Here is a 21702-nt window from a genome sequence, read left to right as displayed (position 1 = left end):
ACCGGATGCGATAGAGCTTCTTAAAAGAGTACAACGAATCATGCATAATAATGTTATATCCCCTAGATCTTCGAATGTAGTCTTTAAAAGAATTAACTTTACCATTTAAAAAGGCTTAGCGGCACAGCTTATTGTCCGTTTGTCATCTCACTCATTGTACGATGACAATTAAAAGTTGTCACAACTTCAGATAATACAATTAATTAATATAATTAAGTTTTTAAAAAGTAAATGTGACTAATATTATAAAAAAGTAGATAAATGCAACAAATATTATAATAAAATAAATTAATATGACTATTACAACACTAATATATTTTCAAATAGTTTTTATTGAGATGTAACTTTTTCAATATGTTAAAAAATCATCGTCTTCGACAACTTCACTAATTTTCTAGTAAGAGATTAATTGGTAGGTGTCACCTTGTAATCGCTTACCAATCAGGGATCAATAAGAGAAATATCGAAGACAAGTCGAGATTTTTAAAACACTGTCATTTTCAAATAATCTTCGTGATAGAAATACAAACACGTTTACGTAAGAATCGACCACCCTAGGCCTCAGGACGATTGGGGTCCCAAAACTAATTATGTTAGATAGTGTATATATTGTTTTCATTTTGAAAAGAAAAAAAAAAGAACTCATGTTAACCGAGGATGAATTAGTAATAGTAAAGTCACTTCTTTCTTTCGTAAATCAAATATCCTACTATTTTACTAATCATCCACTGTGCTTGATCAATGCAATGCAAGTGTACAAATTAAGAAATAAGATTATATAAATAGAAAGATAAGTAAAAAGAAAATTTAGAAGAATATATATTTAATTTTTCTTCTTTTATTTAAAGGAAATTCTTGCCGGCCAAACTTTATAGAAATAATAAATTATTAACAAAGTTTTTCATAAAAGATAATGATAAAACAAGAATAATAAATTTGTTAAGATAATAATAAAACAAGAATAACAAATTTGTTGTATATAAGGTTGCCCCTATATTTGACTAAGTTTAGTAGGCACTTTTTAAAAACATTTTGATTTTAACAATTTGATTTAAAAATAAAATATAATAAAGTCTTCATAGAAATAAGTTGTATATTGAATCGTTAGGTTTTGTGTGTGTATATATATATATATATATATATATATATATATATATATATATATATATATATATATATATATATATATATATAATAGGTAAAACAATACCTAAACATATATTTAATAGGTAAAAATATGTATTTATTTTATATAAAGATATATTTAATATGTATAAAAATGAAAGAAACGATACATTCTTTCCAAGACGTTGGTTATCCATACAAACTCATTCCTACATAAACGAAACCTTCTTTTGAAATCTTTTGACTGGTAGACACAATTATCCGCAAATTAATCGCGATATAAACGTTCATTTCCTTCCTCAACTCCGTGTGTCTTGTTAGTAGAGGGGCTACATCAATGATGAACTGTAACAACGTAAATTTTCAAAACAATTTTTCATTTTTAAAAACATTCATTCACTCATAAAATAATGTCAAAACACATTGTATCAAATGTTATCATCACAAAACATCTCCCCAGAATCTCCAACATAAACTCCAATGCATGTGTGTACGAATCATGCTGGCGCCTTCCCGCTCTCATCTTTAGTACCTGAAACACATAATACAACAACTGTAAGCATAAATGCTTAGTGAGTTCCCAAAATACCGCATACAACATATACGCCACTCGAGGCTATAATACGACCCTCCGGTCGATTTGTCTCAACGGGACCCTCCAGTCCCATAGCTCGTTGGACCCTCTGGTCCGGTCATAGCTCATTGGACCCTCTGGTCCGGTCTATAACATCATACAACATACATATATCACATAGCACATAAACTCATACGTAACACATAAGACCCTCTGGTCAACACATAATACCACTCTAGGTAACGTATAGTGAGAAGACTCACCTCGATGTCTCGGTAAGTATCTGACTCGGTAGAAATGTGATCTAGCCTCCGCCTAATCACATAAAGTAAATACTCTCATAAATACAACTGTAATCAAACCTAAAAGTCAACAAGGTCAACGGTCCAACTTTGACCCGACTCGTCGAGTGCACTAGGGCGACTCGGCGAGTCTAAATGTGTCCACTGACTCTCTTAGTCCCTCTCTTGGTACGTCGAGTACTTCCCTGACTCGACGAGTTCCACCTGGCATAAATCGTGGGGCCACCCCGACTCAAATCGCCGAGTCTCAAGAACAACTCGGCGAGTTCCAACTTGAACTCAGACTCCCCTGACTCTCCCTGACTCACTGAGTTATTCCCCAACTCGGCAAGTCCACTCACTGGGTGATTAACGGGCAACCTTCATACTACTCGCCGAGTCTGTTCTTCGGACTCGGCGAGTTCATGCCATGCACAAACTCTATACAACTCCTGAGGTCAGATATGTTCCATACAATCATAGATCTGGCCTCCCCAAGCATGATAATCACGTAAAGCTCGGACCTTGGCACTCATATAACATCTAAATGGTCCAAAATGGTGATTTAGCCCCAAAAATGACATCCCAAGCTCATGGCTCCCAAAATGACTCATAAAGCTCCAAGGGTTAAGGCCTCTTGATCTCTTTGGGTCCAGATCCAGAACACAAACTCGAGAAGGGACCAAATGCTCTACTTAATCAACCTCTAAAAGGGTTAGAAAACCCTAACCCTAAGAATCAACACCAAAACTGAAGAAGGTCCGAGAATAATACCTCAATACAATCTCTATGAGCTCAAAACCACCAAAATCGCACCTCCTTTAGCCCCCTCTTGCCTTGGTCACTTCCTTCTTGCTAAAACACCCACAAAAGGATCAAGAATGGCCTCTCCTTCCTCACAAACGCTCTTGATCTCTTAGGGTTTCTCTCTGGGGGTTGGTGGCCGCAAATGACGGCCCTAAGGGCCTTTAAATAGGTCTCAAACCCTAGAAATTAGGGTTTCATTAAACAGCGTGGACTCGCCGAGTCCACTCATGAACTCGCCGAGTCCAGCTGTGAACTCGCCGAGTCCAGCTGTGAACTCGCATACAAATCTGTGACCATACTCAGCGAGTTTAGACGCCAACTCGCCGAGTCTCCCCACAATACCCAAAAATAAAAGAACAAAATATAATATCTGGGAATCCAGATGTTACATGAACATATCATCATCATCGGATGATGAGTCGAACCATAATTTTTTTGAAAATGTATTAAAATTGTATAAAATATAGTTTGAATAAAACTGAATAAAATAGTATGTATTTATAGGTAAAAGAAAATATATATTTTTATAATTTGACCGTTAAACGGTCAAAATAATGTCTGATTGGTTGTTTTCTCCCGTTGAGCTTAGTTACCATCGCAATGAGTTATCACATAACAAGAAGCATGGGTGGTGTTCAGGGGTGGTGTTCATCCGGCCTTAAAGGTGTTATGGAGGTGACACGTCGGCCCCTCCACGTCATTCCATGCCAATACCATATAGTCTAGGGTTTTTGTCATAGAGACCCATCTAACTTTCACTTTATGTTTTAAAAGACCAATATTGTTTTTTTTGTCTTTATGGACCCTCAAACTCGAAAATTACCTGTCTCTTATACCCTTTACCCTAAAATTTACACACAATTGCCAGTTATCCATTAAGTTACTACATAGGTGGACAATGTTGTCCACGTAGATACACAGTTGGGAAGTGACGGATCAGTTTCATTAATACGCTATTTAGAGCTAGTGCCCTAAATGAACACAAGATATTCAAGATCATTTCCAGTTTATAACATTTACTTTTCAAGTCACGAATCCTTAAGAATCGATTAGCTTCTCCTTCAATGGCATACTCATTTGGATCATCATATGATAACCACACTATTCTCTCTACTAGGAATCGTGACAACGACCTGTGCGCTGTCATCATCCAAAGTTAAGCGTAGAAAGGATGTCGATGTCAGATAAGAATCCAGCTCGTAGATTTCGTAACTGCGTTGACTCTTTTATAAGCATCGTCTTCTTTAAATCTGTTGTCAAGATTGTGGAATTAGGGTTTAGCAAACAATGGGGGTAATTTTGAGTTTAGGGTTTACTGTTCTCAATTAAGTGGATAGTGGAACGAGCTTCTGGTGTGTGCGACTAAATATTTCGTTGGTATGTTTGTTTGTAGGTGGAGATGGCAGCTGAGAAGTGTAAATACTTCAAGTGGATCGATGATGAGCTGACACCACACTACAAGAATGCTTTCAACAATCTCAAGTATGAGTTGAAACTAATGAAAGAAACTAGTTACGTTGCAATACTAGAGAGAAGGGTAGCTTTGCTGGAGAACCTGAATGCTGAAGCCATTGCTGCTAAAGAAATTGTTGATGGTGAGCTAGCCATGGCTGTTGAAGAAAAGAAACAATTGAGGGGTGAGTTGAAGTTTGTGAGGTTGAAGTTCAGGATTGCTATGATGTTCCTTGTGCTTCTTGCTGTGGTGTTGATAATGCAGAAAGCAAAAGTAGTGGGATAGATATGGTTGGGGCTAAGGGATTGGGTGTAGTTAATGGTTTTTGGTGGTATAGATGCTCTCCCTTTTTGTAAACTTGGGGTTGTAGATATGAAGATCTTCTATGGTTTTTGGTGGGTAGGATATAGATTAGTATATGTATGGATGTAAATTCCATTGTCTAGTAAATGCCCATGTAATTTAATCAACTTTTGTATGCCCCATGTACTTTTGTATCTAATGGAAACACGCATCTTTATTTTACTATAATTTTGTTCCACTGAATGGTCTTGTTAAGTGAAATTGAATACTGATAAAAGGCATTGGTTATCGTGGACCAAAACAACTGAATATAATGCATATCACATGGGTACAACAGACAAGTGAAAGTGATTGAGTTTGTGGACCAATAAAGGTAAAAGGCATTGGGTAAAATGAGGACCACACATGGGATCCACATCCAGATTAAAATGACAACATTTTAGGAGGAGTGTACATTTGTGGACCAACTCAAGGATTGAATACTGATAAAATAGTAGGGTACCATCACATGTGATATTAGAACTATAATTCATAAAGACAAATTACATAGGGTTCAAACGACATAATTAGGGGATCCAGGTGAAGTTAAGTAAAGCTTCAAAAGACACAAATGCTCCCCATGCAGCAACAACATAAACTATTACATAACATAAAGGTTCAAAATATGACACATGTGTATAGATACAAATCCTAATCTATATACAATGCATTTGTTGTTGAGCTGCCTTCACCATTTTTCCCATACACTGCTTTTGCAAGTTTGGTTTTCAAAATTCTCTCAGAAGGCTTTCTTGTTCTAACTGCAACCCCCACTCCTCTTGCTTTCACCTGTAAATAAGAAAATTAAGATATTACCTGTGACATCCCCAAATTTCTCGGCCAGAAAAAACCGATTTAATTTATGCTTTTTAAAATCAAATAAGAGAAATCTTTATAAAAGATGTTGCGGAATTGGTCCCCAAAACAAAATATGATAAAAGTTTGTCAAAACCTTTCTTTAAGAAATATATCATTTCCTTTTATATCAAAACCTCGGGATGTCATGTTCCGATACAGATCAAAAGCATAAACAAGACATTATAATCCTTACGGCAGTTATTTGTAACTACTGGCCTATAATCCAAAATTCACTCATCATCATCATCCGACTATGCTCGGGGTCCTCTACCTGTAATATAAACAGCTGAGTGGGTCAGGCTTGGAAGCCTGGTGAGCATATAGGGTTTTCAACCCACAATACATAAATTTATTATGTTTAAACATCAATCAATCAACCTAATTACCCCAAACCCCATTATTTTATTTATTTCTTAAGGGTTTACCCTAAGAATCAACTATCACTCCTTCCTAAGGATTCATCCTAAGGAATAGACACAAAGTCACCTCGTGACCGGGGTTTATACAACGGGCACTAATTCCATAGTTGCCAAAGTTTATTCAACATGTGCTAAGTCCATAGCTCTCATTTATCGACATTATTATTTACAGGTGTTCTCTCCTGTAATACATGTCAATGGGTTTTAGAGTACAGCAAATGAACATATAGTTCATTACACCTACAGGTTGTGGGCCTGCTAGTGTTCCATAGACTGTCTATAATAGTCCATGGTTGTCATCCATACTCTGCTGGATGACGGGGGCCAACAATTTGGGTAAGTGATTCTCTCAAAATTTTCACCACTCACCCTCAACTCATGATCAATATTATTGATCATCTCCTTTATCCAACTCACCTTTCATCATACCCACTATTTCATCTACCCATGTTTTACCCAACATTTTTCGTAGATAAAAAGCATATACAGTTTAAAACTTGTATAAAACATCAATTCAACAGCCACCTCAATTAAACAATTAGTATATTTACACATAACACGTATTTCAAGGTAAATACTTCATATCTATGTGTAAATTGAAAGTAACTACACACTCACGTGATTTAATGAAAACTGGGCAGCAATTCGTTTCCTAAAACGATCGTTTCTAATAAAACCGGGAGTTTTATTGAGAAACCGGGCTCTGCGAAAGGTCGGGCTTCGAAACCAAAAAGATAAATTTTCTGGGCTTCACGGGCACTTTGTGGCGTATTCCGGGGCTTATAATCGATACCGGGGCTTCGGGGGGTGATAATATGAAAGAAATATGGAGAAAGGGGCTAAAAATGACAAGTTTTCAAAATACCCCTGAGAGGTCTCGCACCCTTCTATTTATAGGGTGGAGCTTCTGATCGGACGGCTGAGAAGGAACCATACGTCGCAGATCCGAGGGCTCGCAGGCGAAGGCTCGCACGAGGGCTGCGTGTGCGAAGGCTCGTTGGCAGTCTGTGATTGGTCCGAGGCATGTGTCCGATGCGCAGGTGGTCAGCAGGTGCGTGGGTCTCGGTGGCACTCGCTGATTGGACCACGGAGTCGTCTTACACGTGCGAGGCTCGAAGCTAGGTTATGCGAGGCTCGGAACACGCGGCAGCAGGTCGAAGCTTCGGCTGGGGAGCTGGCTGCTTCGGATTGGGCTTCCTCCTCGGTCGAATCAGAAGAGGACACGTGGCTTCGCATGACTCAGCAGTTTTGGCGTCTCAGCAGCCTGGTGACTCAGCAGGACACGTGTCACATTCTAAGCGAGGGTGACATGGCAAAGTGTGACTATGCAAATTTTCTCGATTTTCGCGCCAAAACTTCTAAAATCCATAAATTTTGCATACGACCTCCGTTTTTGACGTTCTTTATATGCACGCGTAGCTAAAATTATGATCTACAACTTCCGTTTAGACTTTGTGGGCTAATTTTGACTTTAAATTTTATATTATTATTTTTAACAGACTGGGACAGGAAATCCGTTAAAAATTCATAACTTCTTCATCCGACGTCCGTTTTCGTCAGACTTTTTACCGTTGTGCTCCTAATGACGAGACCTTCAATTCTTGTTTAGGTTGTGTCGGCTAAAAATCACTCGATCTAAAATTCGAGTTTTTAGTTGTCTACTGCTACACTGAAACTTCGAAAAATCATAACTTCCTCATACGAAGTCAGATTTGGGCGTTCTTTTTATCGAACTTCTCGGTTTAACGAATATTACGACTTTCGTTTAGATTACTAAGGATAAAAAGTAGTTTATCGAAAACTCACTTTTTACGACACTCGGCACCGTGCCGGTTTTGTCGCGAAACTTCGACAGGTCATAACTTCTTCGTTATAACTCGGATTTCGGCATTCTTTATATCCCCGAAATCCTTGTTTCGACCACTACAACTTTATGTAAAGATATCGGGCTTATCTCATACTTTAATTTTGACACTTATTTTTATTTTTAATTAATTAAACCCTAATAATTAAGCATAAAACACATAATTCACATAAATTTCACATAATTCATTTTCATTTCTTCTAAATGAGTTACAAAGGTTAATCTAGACCATTATGTCAATATTAATGCCTAGCCTAGAAACACGGGCGTTACATTACCCTTCCATTCAAAATACTTAAAACAGTATTAAGGGTATACTTGTACAGTTTCAAATAATAAAATTACCATATTACCCTTCCATTAAATAATAATATTACCATATTACCCTTCCATTAATAATAAAATTACCATATTACCCTTCCAATAATAATACTAAAAACATTATTAGGGGTATACTTGTTCAGTTTCAAAGTACCTTTTTCTTTTGAAGACCATGCACTCCACCACCTTCACCACCATGCATACCACCTTCACCTCCATGTACACCACCTACAACATTGTTAACTGGTCCTTGCACACCTACTGCACCACCATTCACCGACCCTTCAACTACAGATTCCTGTACAAGGTAACATGTCAATATTTAAGATTTACAAATTTGCTTTGATAAAATGACAACATCATTTCAATATACATGTGTAGTCTTGGTTATCTTTGGTCTTTTCACCCTGAGCTTAACTGGCTTATTTTTTATGGGGTAAGTAACCTTGTTGTGGCCAGGCATATGACAAGCACTGCACACAATGGGTTTACCCTTCTTTGATACCTTATGCTTCCCCATTTCTGGCTTATTTGTTGTGGGGCAAGTCACCTTGTTGTGGCCAGGCATATGACAAGCACTGCACACAATAGGTTTACCCTTCTATGATACCTTATGCTTCCCCATTTTCTCTGTCACATCTCTCTTCCTTTTTGTTGCAGGTCTTCCAGGTATCCTTCTTCTTTGGGGAGGTAAGGGTGGGGTGAATGATGTCTCCGGCCACATGTTACTACCATTCATAGGCAAGATATTATTCAAGTATGTTTTATTGTAGTTTGATCTACAGAAAATAGGATCCACATAGGTGTCCGCATCCCTATTCTGAAATAAGATTGTATCAACTGAATGGGCACACCCATATCCATTTAGTTGCCATAACCTACAAGAACATGTCCTGTTGTCAAGATCCACATCATAAGCTTGACCTTCATTTCTTGTGTCAAACTTGTTTAGTCCACTTAGGAGCACTTGCCAGTACCTAGCTTCAATCTTTAAACCATTTAGTAACTGCCTTATTGCAGGACTTACATCCTTTGTCCATTTCTTGTGTTTTAAGTTAAACATCCTCTCCAAGATATATAACCTTAACTCCTCTAACATAGTGATTATTGGTTTCCTTATGGCCTCAACAATTACTGCATTAAAGCTCTCAGAAATACCATTCTCCACTACAACACATGCACTCCCTACCTCATAAAATGCTCTTGACCAGGTCTTTGGTTCCTTCTCCATCAAGTACTTATGGGCTTTCGGACTTAACCTTTCAATTTTTTGCATGAATTAATTGAAAGATTGTGGTGTTGTTGTATTGCAAGCCTTTCAAAAAAGGTTCTCAAAAATAGCCCCTGCAAACCTCTTCTTAAAATTTGCAACAATGTGCCTTGCACATTGTCGATGCTCAACACAAGGAAGCACATCCTTAACTGCCTCCATAAGACCCTTATGTTGGTCAGACATTAAGGTAAACCCAGTGCCCATACCGAGTTCGAGATCATCTCTTAGCAACTCCAGAAACCAATCCAGTTTCCCTTATTCTCAACACACACTATTGCCCATGCAACTGGAAATATATGGTTCTAACATCTCTACCCACATCACACAATAATTCCCCATTACATACACCCTTAAGAAAACATGCATCTATACCTAACACCTTTCTACAACCTTCTAACCAACTAGATTTCACATTAGCAAAACATACATAGAACTTACTGAAGTAAGTCAAACCATCAGGCATGCATTGGACATCTATTTTGATTGTTGAACCTGGATTGCTTCTTCTAATTTCCTCCCCATAAGACCACAGTTTTGCATAATGCTCAATAAGAGTCCCCTCAATAAGATTCATGGCATGTGCCTTTGTCTGCATTGACTTAAACTAACTTGTATTCCAAACTTCCCGATGACCTCCAATCTCAATTGTCTAATTGTTAACTTTTGTCTATGCAAAATTTCCTTTGTATAATGCTCTCCAATCCAAGAGTATGTGACAATTGATCCTAATTTGTACTTTCCAGTACAATTATGCTCAATATTTAATGACTTGATTTGAAATGACACTTCCTGCCTCATCCATGTAGTCCATAACATGAATGGACAAGCTCCTTTGCAACACACCATCAACAACCTTTTACTATCATTCTTCTTGAAGCATAGTTGGTATCCATTTGCCACAGCATAGTTACATAACATATTTTTCAGCTGCTTTGGACTTTCAAATTTCATCCCAAGAACAGGTACTTGCCTCTTCCATTGCATATCAAGGTTGAAAATGGAATGGATCTCAACATCTTCTTCTTCAACTTCATTGTCACCAGTATCACCTTCTGGAGGACATAACTTACTAAGAAACTCATCCCCAGTCGTCTTGTTCAAAGGTACTTTGTCAATGTCAATTACTTCATCTTCAAGACCTACATTGGGATGGGTTTCATCAGGGGAAGTGTTTTCTTCTTTTCTAGGTACACCATCATCTTCAAGGCCACTTTCATTATCTTCACTAACAACCAGATTCATGTCATCATCCCCCCATTCCTCCAACCTATTCCCATTATGATCAATATAAACTGAAATTTCCTTGTATTCATACCCGCTATCTATAAACTGGGCAAAATCCAAATCATCTACAATGGGACGAATCCCTCTAGATAAAGGGATGTTAGGTAAGCAGTAGTAGACGTTTTGAAACTCTTCCCTGATAGCTCTATCAATAAAATCAAAAGAGTCCCTTACATCCATACCTGCCCAATCAACATTAGTGAAGAGGAACTTATTCCCACCAACATACCCAGAAGGATGTCGAACAAATACACCATTGTAGTGTAGATGAACTCTCAGATATACAACTTCGTTATCGTTCTCAGCCATGCAACAGTGATTCAAAGAGTAGAATACCTTCGACAGCAGCAGTGTAATCTCAGTAGTGGATACGATGGTTAAAAACCCTAGTGTAACAACGTAAATTTTCAAACAAATTTTTCATTTCAAAATAAAGTATTTTCATTCAAAACAAGGCATAAACATTCCAAGTGTCATGTCAGAATACAAATCATATGAATCCCAAGATCACAAAACATCTATCAGTGTGTACAGATCACGCCAGTGCCTTCCCACGGTCCTCGCTAGTACCTGAAACACATACACAACAACTGTAAGCATAAATGCTTAGTGAGTTCCCCAAAATACAACTTACGCACATACGCCTTTCCAGGCCCTGACCTCCCGGTCCATGTGTATCAGGGGACTTCCGTCCCTGCTGGGTAAACCTTCCGGTCCTACCCACACCAACCTTACGGTCCAGATTACACGCCTTCCGGCCCATAACATAATGCCTTCCGGCCCACATAAACATACATAGCACGCATAACAATTATCTTATCACATATAGCACATATATCACATATCATATCCGACCTTCCGGTCACACAGTCAAACCCTTTCGGGTACGGTATAGTGAGAAGACTCACCTCGTGAATATCGAAAGCTAGCAAATCCCGAAGTCACTCGTGCTCGATCCGCCGAGCTACAATCTCCCTATAACATCATACATCTCTTATTAACACTTTTATCTTCTAAGTTTGACTATCCCTAAGAAGTCAAACATAGGTCAACTCTGGTCAACGGTCAACTTGACCGGACTCGGAGAGCGCTAGGGCGACTCGGCGAGTCTAGACATCCTCACCAATTCTCTAAGATTCCCTTTCTACACGTTGAGTATCTCCCCTGACTCGACGAGTTCCTCCTGGAAGAATCGCGGGGCCACCCCGACTCAACTCGCCGAGTCTGAAGAACAACTCGGCGAGTCCCAGTTCGACTCAGACCACCTGTTAACCCTCTCTAACTCGCCCTAACTCACCGATCCAACCCATAACCCGGACAGGACCATTCTAAGGCAATCTTCAAGCTACTCGCCGAGTCTGTTCATCGGACTCGGCGAGTCCATGCCATGCAACCGCTCAAACTGCTTTCTAAGGTCAGATCTGCTCCGACAATTCATAGGTCTGGCCTTCCTAGACTGGTTCATCACATAAAGTCCTTATTTCGGTGCTCATCATACACCCCATGAATCATAATTGACGTTTTGACCTAAGGCATAAGGATTCCAATCCAAAACCTCCATTGATTCCCGAAAAGCTCAGGCATGGGACACTCTGGACTTCCAAGGGTCCCAATATAGGGTTCCAATCGCTTGGGGGACTAAGGAAACACTCAATCTAGCCACAAAAGGGTTCAATAAACCCTAAATCCATATACACATCAACATAGAAGGGATCAACTCGAAAATATTACCTGAATAACGTTGCTCTGTGTCCCCAACCCTCAGAATATGGCTTCTCCTGTTGTTCCCTTAACCAAGCCTCCTCCTCCTTGCAAAATAACACTTCCAAGATCAATAATGGTCTTCTACCTTGCTCCAGATGCTCACAATCGAATTAGGGTTTCACTCAAAGGACTAGGGTGAACAATGACGACCATAAGGCCCCTTATATATGTCCCAAACCTGGGAAGTTAGGGTTTCGCTAAACAGCGCGGACTCGCCGAGTCCATATCCGGACTCGTCGAGTCCAGTCGCGAACCCGCGACCAGATCCGCGATCCTACTCGGCGAGTCTGAGCTCCAACTCGCCGACTCCCCTCTTAAAACACCCAAAATCATAAATATAACAATACCTGGAATTCCGGGCTGTTACAACTCTCCCCCACTAGGACTAGACTTCGCCCTCGAAGTCTCACTCTGAAAATAGCTCCGGATGCTGCTCCCGCATCTCACGCTCCGGCTCCCTGGTTATTTCCGATCCCTTCCGGTGTTGCCACTGAACTAACACTAGAGGTATCTCCTTATTCCTCAGAACCTTGATCTTCCGATCTCTGATGGCCACTGGTCTCTCGGCATAATTCAGGCTCACATCCACCTGAATGTCCTCTAATGGAACTACTGCCGACTCATCGGCTATACACTTTCTCAATTGCGACACATGAAAAGTGTCGTGGATCTGTCTCAATTCCGTTGGCAACTCCAAACGGTAGGCCACCCGTCCTACCCTCGCAATCACACGAAAAGGCCCAATATACCGGGGCCCCAACTTGCCCCTCTTCCTGAATCGAATCACTCCTTTCCAAGGAGAGACCTTCAGGAGTACGAAGTCGCCGACCTGAAACTCAAGCTCGGATCGGCGTCTGTCTGCATAACTTTTCTGTCGGCTCTGGGCGGTCAATAACCTCTGTCTAACCTGCTGAATCTGCTCTGCCGTCTGAAGCACGATCTCTGTACTGCCCATCACTCTCTGTCCCACCTCTCCCCAGCAAATGGGGGTCCGACACCTCCTACCATACAACAGCTCAAAGGGTGGCATACCAATGCTCGAATGATGGCTGTTGTTGTAGGAAAACTTTGCCAAGGGTAAATACGCATCCCAGCTACCCCCGAAATCTAACACACACGCTCGAAGCATTTCCTCCAGCGTCTGAATCGTTCGCTCTCTCTGGCCGTCTGTCTGGGGATGATATGCGGTACTAAAATGCAATTTAGTACCCAGCTCCTCATGGAATTTCTTCCAGAATCTGGAAGTGAAGCGCACATCACGGTCTGAAACAATCGAGATCGACACCCCATGCCGAGATACCACTTCTCTCACATATATCTCCGCCAACTTCTCCGCTGAAGAACTCTCACTGATGGCAAGGAAGTGAGCGCTCTTCGTCAACCTATCCACAATCACCCAAATTGCATCGACTCCTCTGGCAGTCCTCGGCAATTTGGTGATGAAATCCATAGTGATCTGTTCCCACTTCCATTCGGGAACCTCCAATGGCTGCAACTTGCCATGCGGTCTCTGGTGCTCGGCCTTAACCCTGCGGCAGGTCAAGCACCTCTCAACGAACCATGCGACGTCCCTCTTCATACAGGGCCACCAATACTCTTTCCTCAAATCCAAATACATCTTCGTAGCCCCCGGATGGATCAAAAACTTCGACCGATGAGCCTCTTCCATCAAAGTAATACGCGTACCACCCACGAACGGTACCCAAATCCGACCCTGAAACGTCATAAGCCCTCGTCCATCCGTAACGAACTCTGAAACCAAACCAACGACCCGCTCTCTCTTCTGCATCTCTGGTCGCACAGCCTCGGCCTGTGCCCCACGAATAGCATCCAATACTGGAGCTATCACAGTCAATCTCAAACATACATCTCGCAGTGGAGTGCTCTCCGCCCTGCGGCTCAATGCATCGGCTACCACATTAGCCTTGCCTGGGTGGTACAGGATCTCACAATCATAATCCTTGACCACATCCAACCACCTCCTCTGACGCATATTTAGGTTGGGCTGATCCATCAAATACTTCAAGCTCTTATGGTCCGTGCATATCGTACATCGAACCCCATACAAGTAGTGACGCCAAATCTTGAGAGCGAACACTACTGCCCCCAACTCTAAATCATGCGTGGGATATCTCGCCTCATGAGGCTTCAGCTGCCTCGACGCATAAGCTATCACATGACCCCTCTGCATCAACACTGCACCCAGCCCCAAAATCGATGCATCGCAATATACTACAAAATCCTCCATCCCTTCCGGGAGAGCTAATACCGGGGCTTCGCACAACCTTTGGCGAAGTGTCTCAAAGGAGGTCTGCTGCTCGGGACCCCATGAGAATGCAACACCCTTCCGGGTCAATCTGGTGAGCGGCACTGCGATCTTGGAGAAATCCTTAATAAATCTCCGATAATACCCTGCCAACCCAAGGAAGCTCCTGATCTCCGATGGTGACTTCGGCACCTCCCAGCTCATCACTGCCTCGACTTTGGCCGGATCGACCAGAATCCCTTCCTGGTTAACGAGATGTCCTAGGAACTGGACCTCCCGCAACCAGAAATCACATTTGGAGAACTTTGCATAAAGCTTCTCCGATCTCAATACCTCAAGGACCTCCCTCAAATGCTCCTCATGCTGCTCTCTAGATCTCGAATACACTAGAATATCATCGATAAATACAATCACTGACCGATCCAACATCGGCCTGCATACCCTGTTCATGAAATCCATGAACACAGCCGGGGCATTGGTGAGCCCGAAAGGCATCACCACAAACTCATAATGCCCATATCGCGTCCTAAACGCTGTCTTCTGGACGTCCTCATCCCGCACTCTCACCTGATGGTACCCCGACCTCAGATCGATCTTGGAAAACCAAGATGCTCCCTGCAACTGATCGAATAAATCATCGATCCTCGGTAACGGGTAACGGTTCTTGACCGTCAACTTGTTCAACTCCCGGTAATCAATGCACATCCGGTGTGAACCATCCTTCTTCTTGACGAACAGAATAGGTGCTCCCCACGGCGAGCTGCTCGGCCGAATGAATCCCTTCCCCAGCAACTCCTGAAGCTGCGAGGACAACTCTTGCATCTCTGGAGGTGCAAGACGATAAGGCACCTTAGCGATAGGCGCGGCCCCCGGAGCCAGATCGATACCAAACTCTACTTGCCTCACAGGAGGTACTCCCGGCAGCTCCTCGGGGAAAACATCTGGAAACTCACGCACCACTGGGACCTCCTCAACTGATCTCGGTCGGAAACCTCCCGCGTATCCATCACATACGCCACAAAACCCTTACAGCCCTGCTGTAGACACTGCCTCGCCCTAGCGGCCGAACAAAAAGCTGATCCCGAACGGGTACCCTCGCCGTACACCGAAAGAACTCCCCCACTAGGGTCTCGTATAGTCACCAGCTGACGCTCACAGTCGATGACGGCGCCGAATCGGCTCAACCAGTCCATGCCCACAATGCACAGACATCACCCATCGCAATAGGAATCAGATCAATCGGAAAGTCAACCCCAAAAATCTCTAACACACATCCCCGGAGAACCTCCATGGCACAAATCACTCTCTTGTCAGCTATAGAAACTCTCAGAGGCCGACTCAACGACTCACGACTAACGTTGATATGCTGACTAAAAGCCAAAGATACAAAGGACCGACTCGCACCCGAGTCAAATAACACTAAAGCAGGCACAGAGTTCACAAGGAAAGTACCTACGCATATCATAACATAAGCATAACATCTCGACATCAAAATAAATACATGAAATAAAGCATACCTGCCACAACATCGGGCGCAGCGCGGACCTCCTCCACAGTCAGCTGAAAGGCTCTCCCACGAGCCCTCGGGGCCTCGGCCTTCACCGGTCGAGTCTCAGTAGCCCTGGCAGTAGGTGCAGATCCCTGAAGAAGCTGAGGGCACTCGGCCTTCCGATGGCCTGTCTGGTTGCAATGAAAGCAAACCATAAACCCCTTGGGGCAATCCCTAGCGATGTGCCCCTCTTTTCCACACTTGTAGCAAGCACCAGATCGACATGTCCCCTCATGACCCTTGCCGCACTTTCCACAAGTGCGGCCCTTCGGACCTCCCGTCCTCGAATCGGCGGACTTAGTCCGCTTGGCTGCCGGCTGAGACTGAGCCGGCCGCCGGTCCACCCGCTGAGACTCGGCCTCCTCCCTGGCCTGGGTCTCCAACTCGATCTCGCGCTTCCTGGCATTCGCCTGAAGCTCAGCAAAGGTATGATAGGTGGAGTTTGACACAAACTCCCGGATATCCCTCCTCAAAACACCCAAGTACCGGCTCATCCGAGCCTGCTCTGTGGACACCAGCTCGGGGCAGAACATCGCCCTCTCATGAAACTTCCGCGTGATCACCGCAACCGAATCAGTACCCTGCTTGAGGGTCAAGAACTCCTGAACCAATCGTTCCCTCTCCACCAGGGGAACGTACTCGTCTCTGAACATAGAGGTAAACCTCTCCCATGTCACTGCTGAAATCTCTGCCAAAGTGAAGTTCGCCGTCACGAACTTCCACCAATCCTTCGCTCCTAGACGGAGCTGGTTCAAAGCGAACCGTACCCTCAGATGCTCCGGACATGAACAAGTGTAGAAGCACCCCTCAATATTAGCGATCCACCTCATCGCAACAATCGGATCCTACGTCCCATCAAACTCAGGTGGCTTCGTGTTGCTGAACTCCCAAAACAGCAACGAGTCACCCCCCTGTGGCCTGGCAGCGGCCACAGCTGCGGTAGCTGCAGTGGCTGCAGCCTCAGTCAATGCGGCGTACTGCTCATCAAAAGTATCCATCAAGGTGGTCTTAATAGACCCAAACATCTCCGGAATCTCAGCCCGGATCGCTGCAGCCACCTCCTCATGAATCATCTGACAAATCTCCTCGTCACTCACACCGCTTGTACTCGGTCTGTGGCGTGGTCTAACCATGATGTCTCTGAAATACAACATAAAACTATCAGAGACTCCATCGAGTATAATCGCACTCGATAACGCAACCCTACTCAGTCTCCGATATCCAGGGATTCTTACTTGGGTCTCCCACTGACCCGGTGTCTTCGGTAGTACGGGCCCAATACTACCGACCACACCGCATCAGCATTCATCCCAAATCTTCCTCCCCAAACCCCGGATAGTGAGTACTCTACTTTTGATATGCACTATCTATCTGCACGCTATCAAAGCATCTCATATCGGCAAACTTCCCTAGACTAAGGCATCACAAATCAGGCCACTCTAGTCCTATCATGAATACCTAGTCTTCTAGCATGCATAACAGTTCACATCATATCTTATCTCTTAACATAACATTGTAAGGTATTTTGGGGATCTTTACCGTTCGGGCGCTGACTGATCGTACACACTGCTTCTTTCTTGTTTACCACAAAATCATTTACAAAAGTTTATGCCTTTATTTTAAAAGTTTTCCTCAAATCCTCGGTTTGAGTTCAGTTACGCCCGAAGGTGCACCCGAATCCCTCAAACCAAGGCTCTGATACCAATTTGTAACAACGTAAATTTTCAAACAAATTTTTCATTTCAAAATAAAGTATTTTCATTCAAAACAAGGCATAAACATTCCAAGTGTCATGTCAGAATACAAATCATATGAATCCCAAGATCACAAAACATCTATCAGTGTGTACAGATCACGCCGGCGCCTTCCCACGGTCCTCGCTAGTACCTGAAACACATACACAACAACTGTAAGCATAAATGCTTAGTGAGTTCCCCAAAATACAACTTACGCACATACGCCTTTCCAGGCCCTGACCTCCCGGTCCATGTGTATCAGGGGACTTCCGTCCCTGCTGGGTAAACCTTCCGGTCCTACCCATGCCAACCTTACGGTCCAGATTACACGCCTTCCGGCCCATAACATAATGCCTTCCGGCCCACATAAACATACATAGCACGCATAACAATTATCTTATCATATATAGCACATATATCACATATCATATCCGACCTTCCGGTCACACAGTCAAACCCTTCCGGGTACGGTATAGTGAGAAGACCCACCTCATGAATATCGAAAGCTAGCAAATCCCGAAGTCACTCGTGCTCGATCCGCCGAGCTACAATCTCCCTATAACATCATACATCTCTTATTAACACTTTTATCTTCTAAGTTTGACTATCCCTAAGAAGTCAAACATAGGTCAACTCTGGTTAACGGTCAACTTGACCGGACTCGGCGAGCGTTAAGGCGACTCGGCGAGTCTAGACATCCTCACCAATTCTCTAAGATTCCCTTTCTACACGTTGAGTATCTCCCCTGACTCGACGAGTTCCTCCTGGAAGAATCGCGGGGCCACCCCGACTCAACTCGCCGAGTCTGAAGAACAACTCGGCGAGTCCCAGTTCGACTCAGACCACCTGTTAACCCTCTCTAACTCGCCCTGACTCACCGATCCAACCCATAACCCGGACAGGACCATTCTAAGGCAATCTTCAAGCTACTCGCCGAGTCTGTTCATCGGACTCGGCGAGTCCATGCCATGCAACCGCTCAAACTGCTTTCTAAGGTCAGATCTGCTCCGGCAATTCATAGGTCTGGCCTTCCTAGACTGGTTCATCACGTAAAGTCCTTATTTCGGTGCTCATAATACACCCCATGACTCATAATTGACGTTTTGACCTAAGGCATAAGGATTCCAATCCAAAACCTCCATTGATTCCCGAAAAGCTCAGGCATGGGACACTCTGGACTTCCAAGGGTCCCAATATAGGGTTCCAATCGCTTGGGGGACTAAGGAAACACTCAATCTAGCCACAAAAGGGTTCAATAAACCCTAAATCCATATACACATCAACATAGAAGGGATCAACTCGAAAATATTACCTGAATAACATTGCTCTGTGTCCCCAACCCTCAGAATATGGCTTCTCCTGTTGTTCCCTTAACCAAGCCTCCTCCTCTTTGCAAAATAACACTTCCAAGATCAATAATGGTCTTCTACCTTGCTCCAGATGCTCACAATCGAATTAGGGTTTCACTCAAAGGACTAGGGTGAACAATGACGGCCATAAGGCCCCTTATATATGTCCCAAACCTGGGAAGTTAGGGTTTCGCTAAACAGCGCGGACTCGCCGAGTCCATATCCGGATTCGCCGAGTCCAGTCGCGAACCCGCGACCAGATCCGCGATCCTACTCGGCGAGTCTGAGCTCCAACTCGCCGAGTCCCCTCTTAAAACACCCAAAATCATAAATATAACAATACCTGGAATTCCGGGCTGTTACAACTAGTTCAAATCTCCATTCCTCTTCTTATAAAACGACTATGGAAAATGAATTAAGATTATTTACAAGTTTTTTCCACTCTGGAATTACACATTTGGCACAATTACTAATTGACCACCTAAGTCAACGGCCACATCAACTTTTTAACCGGCTAAATAAATTACGAAATCAATAAGGATATAAGAGACTGGTAATTTTCGAGTTTGAGGGTCCATAAAGAACCAAAAAAAACAATATTGGTCTTTTAAAACATAAAGTAAAAGTTAGATGTGTCTCTATGACAAAAACCCTATAGTCTAAGTAATTATTTAAAAAAAATATATTATAGTAGCACCTTCTACAGTCGAGAGTGACAAATCTTTGGAGACAAAATCTCTATCGACATTTTAGGTATAGGCAAAAAGATATCATGGCGCACCGATGGCGATTACATGTTGGGACTGGTGGCTATGACTTCCTATTTTTGGCAATGACTTTTGTTGTCGCTTGACATCCAAATTCTTTTGGCAATGACTTTTGTTCTCTCTTGGCATCCAAATTCTTGAAGTGTCCCAAAGAAACATATTATTGTGTTGAAGCTTATTAAAGACATCAACTCGTGTTTTTTTGGTGGATCAATAATAGGCCTAAGGATCCTAATTTTGGTTGTATAGACTCGTGTTTCAAATCACTGGAGATTCTTTCCACTTTTGTTTAAAAATATAAAGATTACTACTAATGTATCATAAATTTTAATTAAATAGTATGATACTGATATGAAGGGATATGAATGCAATCTCGAATTGGAATCCGTTAATTCATAATTTCGAAAATAGACTTTCAAGTTGGAAGGCGAGGAAGTAGGAACTTTTCTTTTGGAGGTCAGCTTGGAAAAAAAAGATTTATTAATTCCAAGGATAAAGAGGGTCTGGACATCGGTAGCCTTCGTGCTCTAACATTGCAGGAAAATCATAGATAACTTGGACAATTGTTTCTAGCTTGTTGTCCGATTTGCAATGAAGTGTTTGGAAGCCAAAGAAGTTATTCAGATGGTGGAATTACGTTCCCATGTCCACATTATGCATTTTAAGGCATACAAATTAACAAAATAATTTTCACTTCTTCTGTTAAGAACATCAAGGTTTTAATTAGCTATCGATGTGGTCAAATATAGAGGAAAGAAATGTAAGTACTCCTTGGATTGGGTGGCTGGTGTAGTAATCCAAATAGAGAATGTAACAAGATCTTGTAATCTAGTCTCTTGCTATCTCTTTTAGCCTAATAAATTCTTTCTTTCTTGTTGTTAAAAAGAAAAGTAAGACTCAATTTAAAATATTGAATATAAATGTCTTGATTTAGAGGTATATGTTCAATGGCTCTTAAATTTTTAAAAAGAAAAAAAAAACTTAAAATAAATAGTATTTCATTGAACTTTTATATAAGTTAATACATTATTGAAATATATAATAAAATTGTATAAAATTAAAATAATAATATGAAAATCTATTAAAATCAATATTTGCTTATGGTGAACACGCTGAGAATTTATCGGTTCCGTCGTCCTGTTACATTTTTTCGTCGCATCGGTATGTTAGAGGGTTTTGCGGCAAAAAAAATATGTGGCCTAGTGGTAATTGCGTTATTTGCAATGGTCGTGGTTTATATTCACGTATGAATATTAAGTTCCTCCATCGCACCCGTATAAGCTAGGTAGGGTTTTGTGGTAAAAAAGATATATAACCTAGATTTGTTTTCACAGCTCACGATTTCATAATTGTTCTTATTTCAACCCTCTTTTATATATATATATATATATATATATATATATATATATATATATATATATATATATATATATATATAAAAGTCTCTATCTCTGCTTTTCTCTCTCTCTAGTTTCATGTAGATACACTGATGGCTACAAGGAGGTTTATAATTTGTTATATATGTATATAAATTACCTACATGTAAAGAAACATATACATGTATACATAGACATGCAAATATGTATAAGTTTAGGGTTTCAATCATGTATGCTTTTAATCTGCGTGCAGATAAAGACAGGTCTACTTATAGAGAATAAAGAAGACTCATG

General features: G+C 41.9%; 1 protein-coding gene across 1 annotated transcript; it reads right to left on the bottom strand.

Moving 5' to 3' along the window:
• Positions 1-5233: 5233 nt before the first annotated feature.
• LOC145051139 (uncharacterized) lies at positions 5234-9891 on the bottom strand. Its single transcript, XM_078999267.1, has 5 exons — positions 9690-9891; positions 9397-9571; positions 8655-9303; positions 8199-8342; positions 5234-5371 (listed from the first exon to the last, which is right to left on the bottom strand). The coding sequence occupies exons 1-5, from the start codon at positions 9889-9891 to the stop codon at positions 5234-5236; spliced, it is 1308 nt and encodes a 435-aa protein (XP_078855393.1).
• Between the last annotated feature and the right edge of the window lie 11811 nt (positions 9892-21702).

Source organism: Lactuca serriola, chromosome 5 (genome assembly GCF_051521515.1).
Source record: "Lactuca serriola cultivar US96UC23 chromosome 5, Lser_US96UC23_V15, whole genome shotgun sequence".
In the NCBI taxonomy this organism is placed as follows: domain Eukaryota; kingdom Viridiplantae; phylum Streptophyta; class Magnoliopsida; order Asterales; family Asteraceae; genus Lactuca; species Lactuca serriola.
Note: the sequence above shows the minus strand (reverse complement) of the source record. Positions and strands in the feature narration are given on the sequence as shown.

Excerpts from the sequence above, each read along its gene's own strand:
- LOC145051139 (XM_078999267.1), bottom strand. The coding sequence starts at position 9,891 with ATGAATCTTATTGAGGGGACTCTTATTGAGCATTATGCAAAACTGTGG. Across the intron at positions 9,304-9,396 it reads GTTGCAAATTTTAAGAAGAG|GTTAAGTCCGAAAGCCCATA; the intron begins GTTTGCAGGGGC and ends AAAAATTGAAAG. Across the intron at positions 8,343-8,654 it reads AGAAAATGGGGAAGCATAAG|GAATCTGTAGTTGAAGGGTC; the intron begins GTATCATAGAAG and ends TACCTTGTACAG.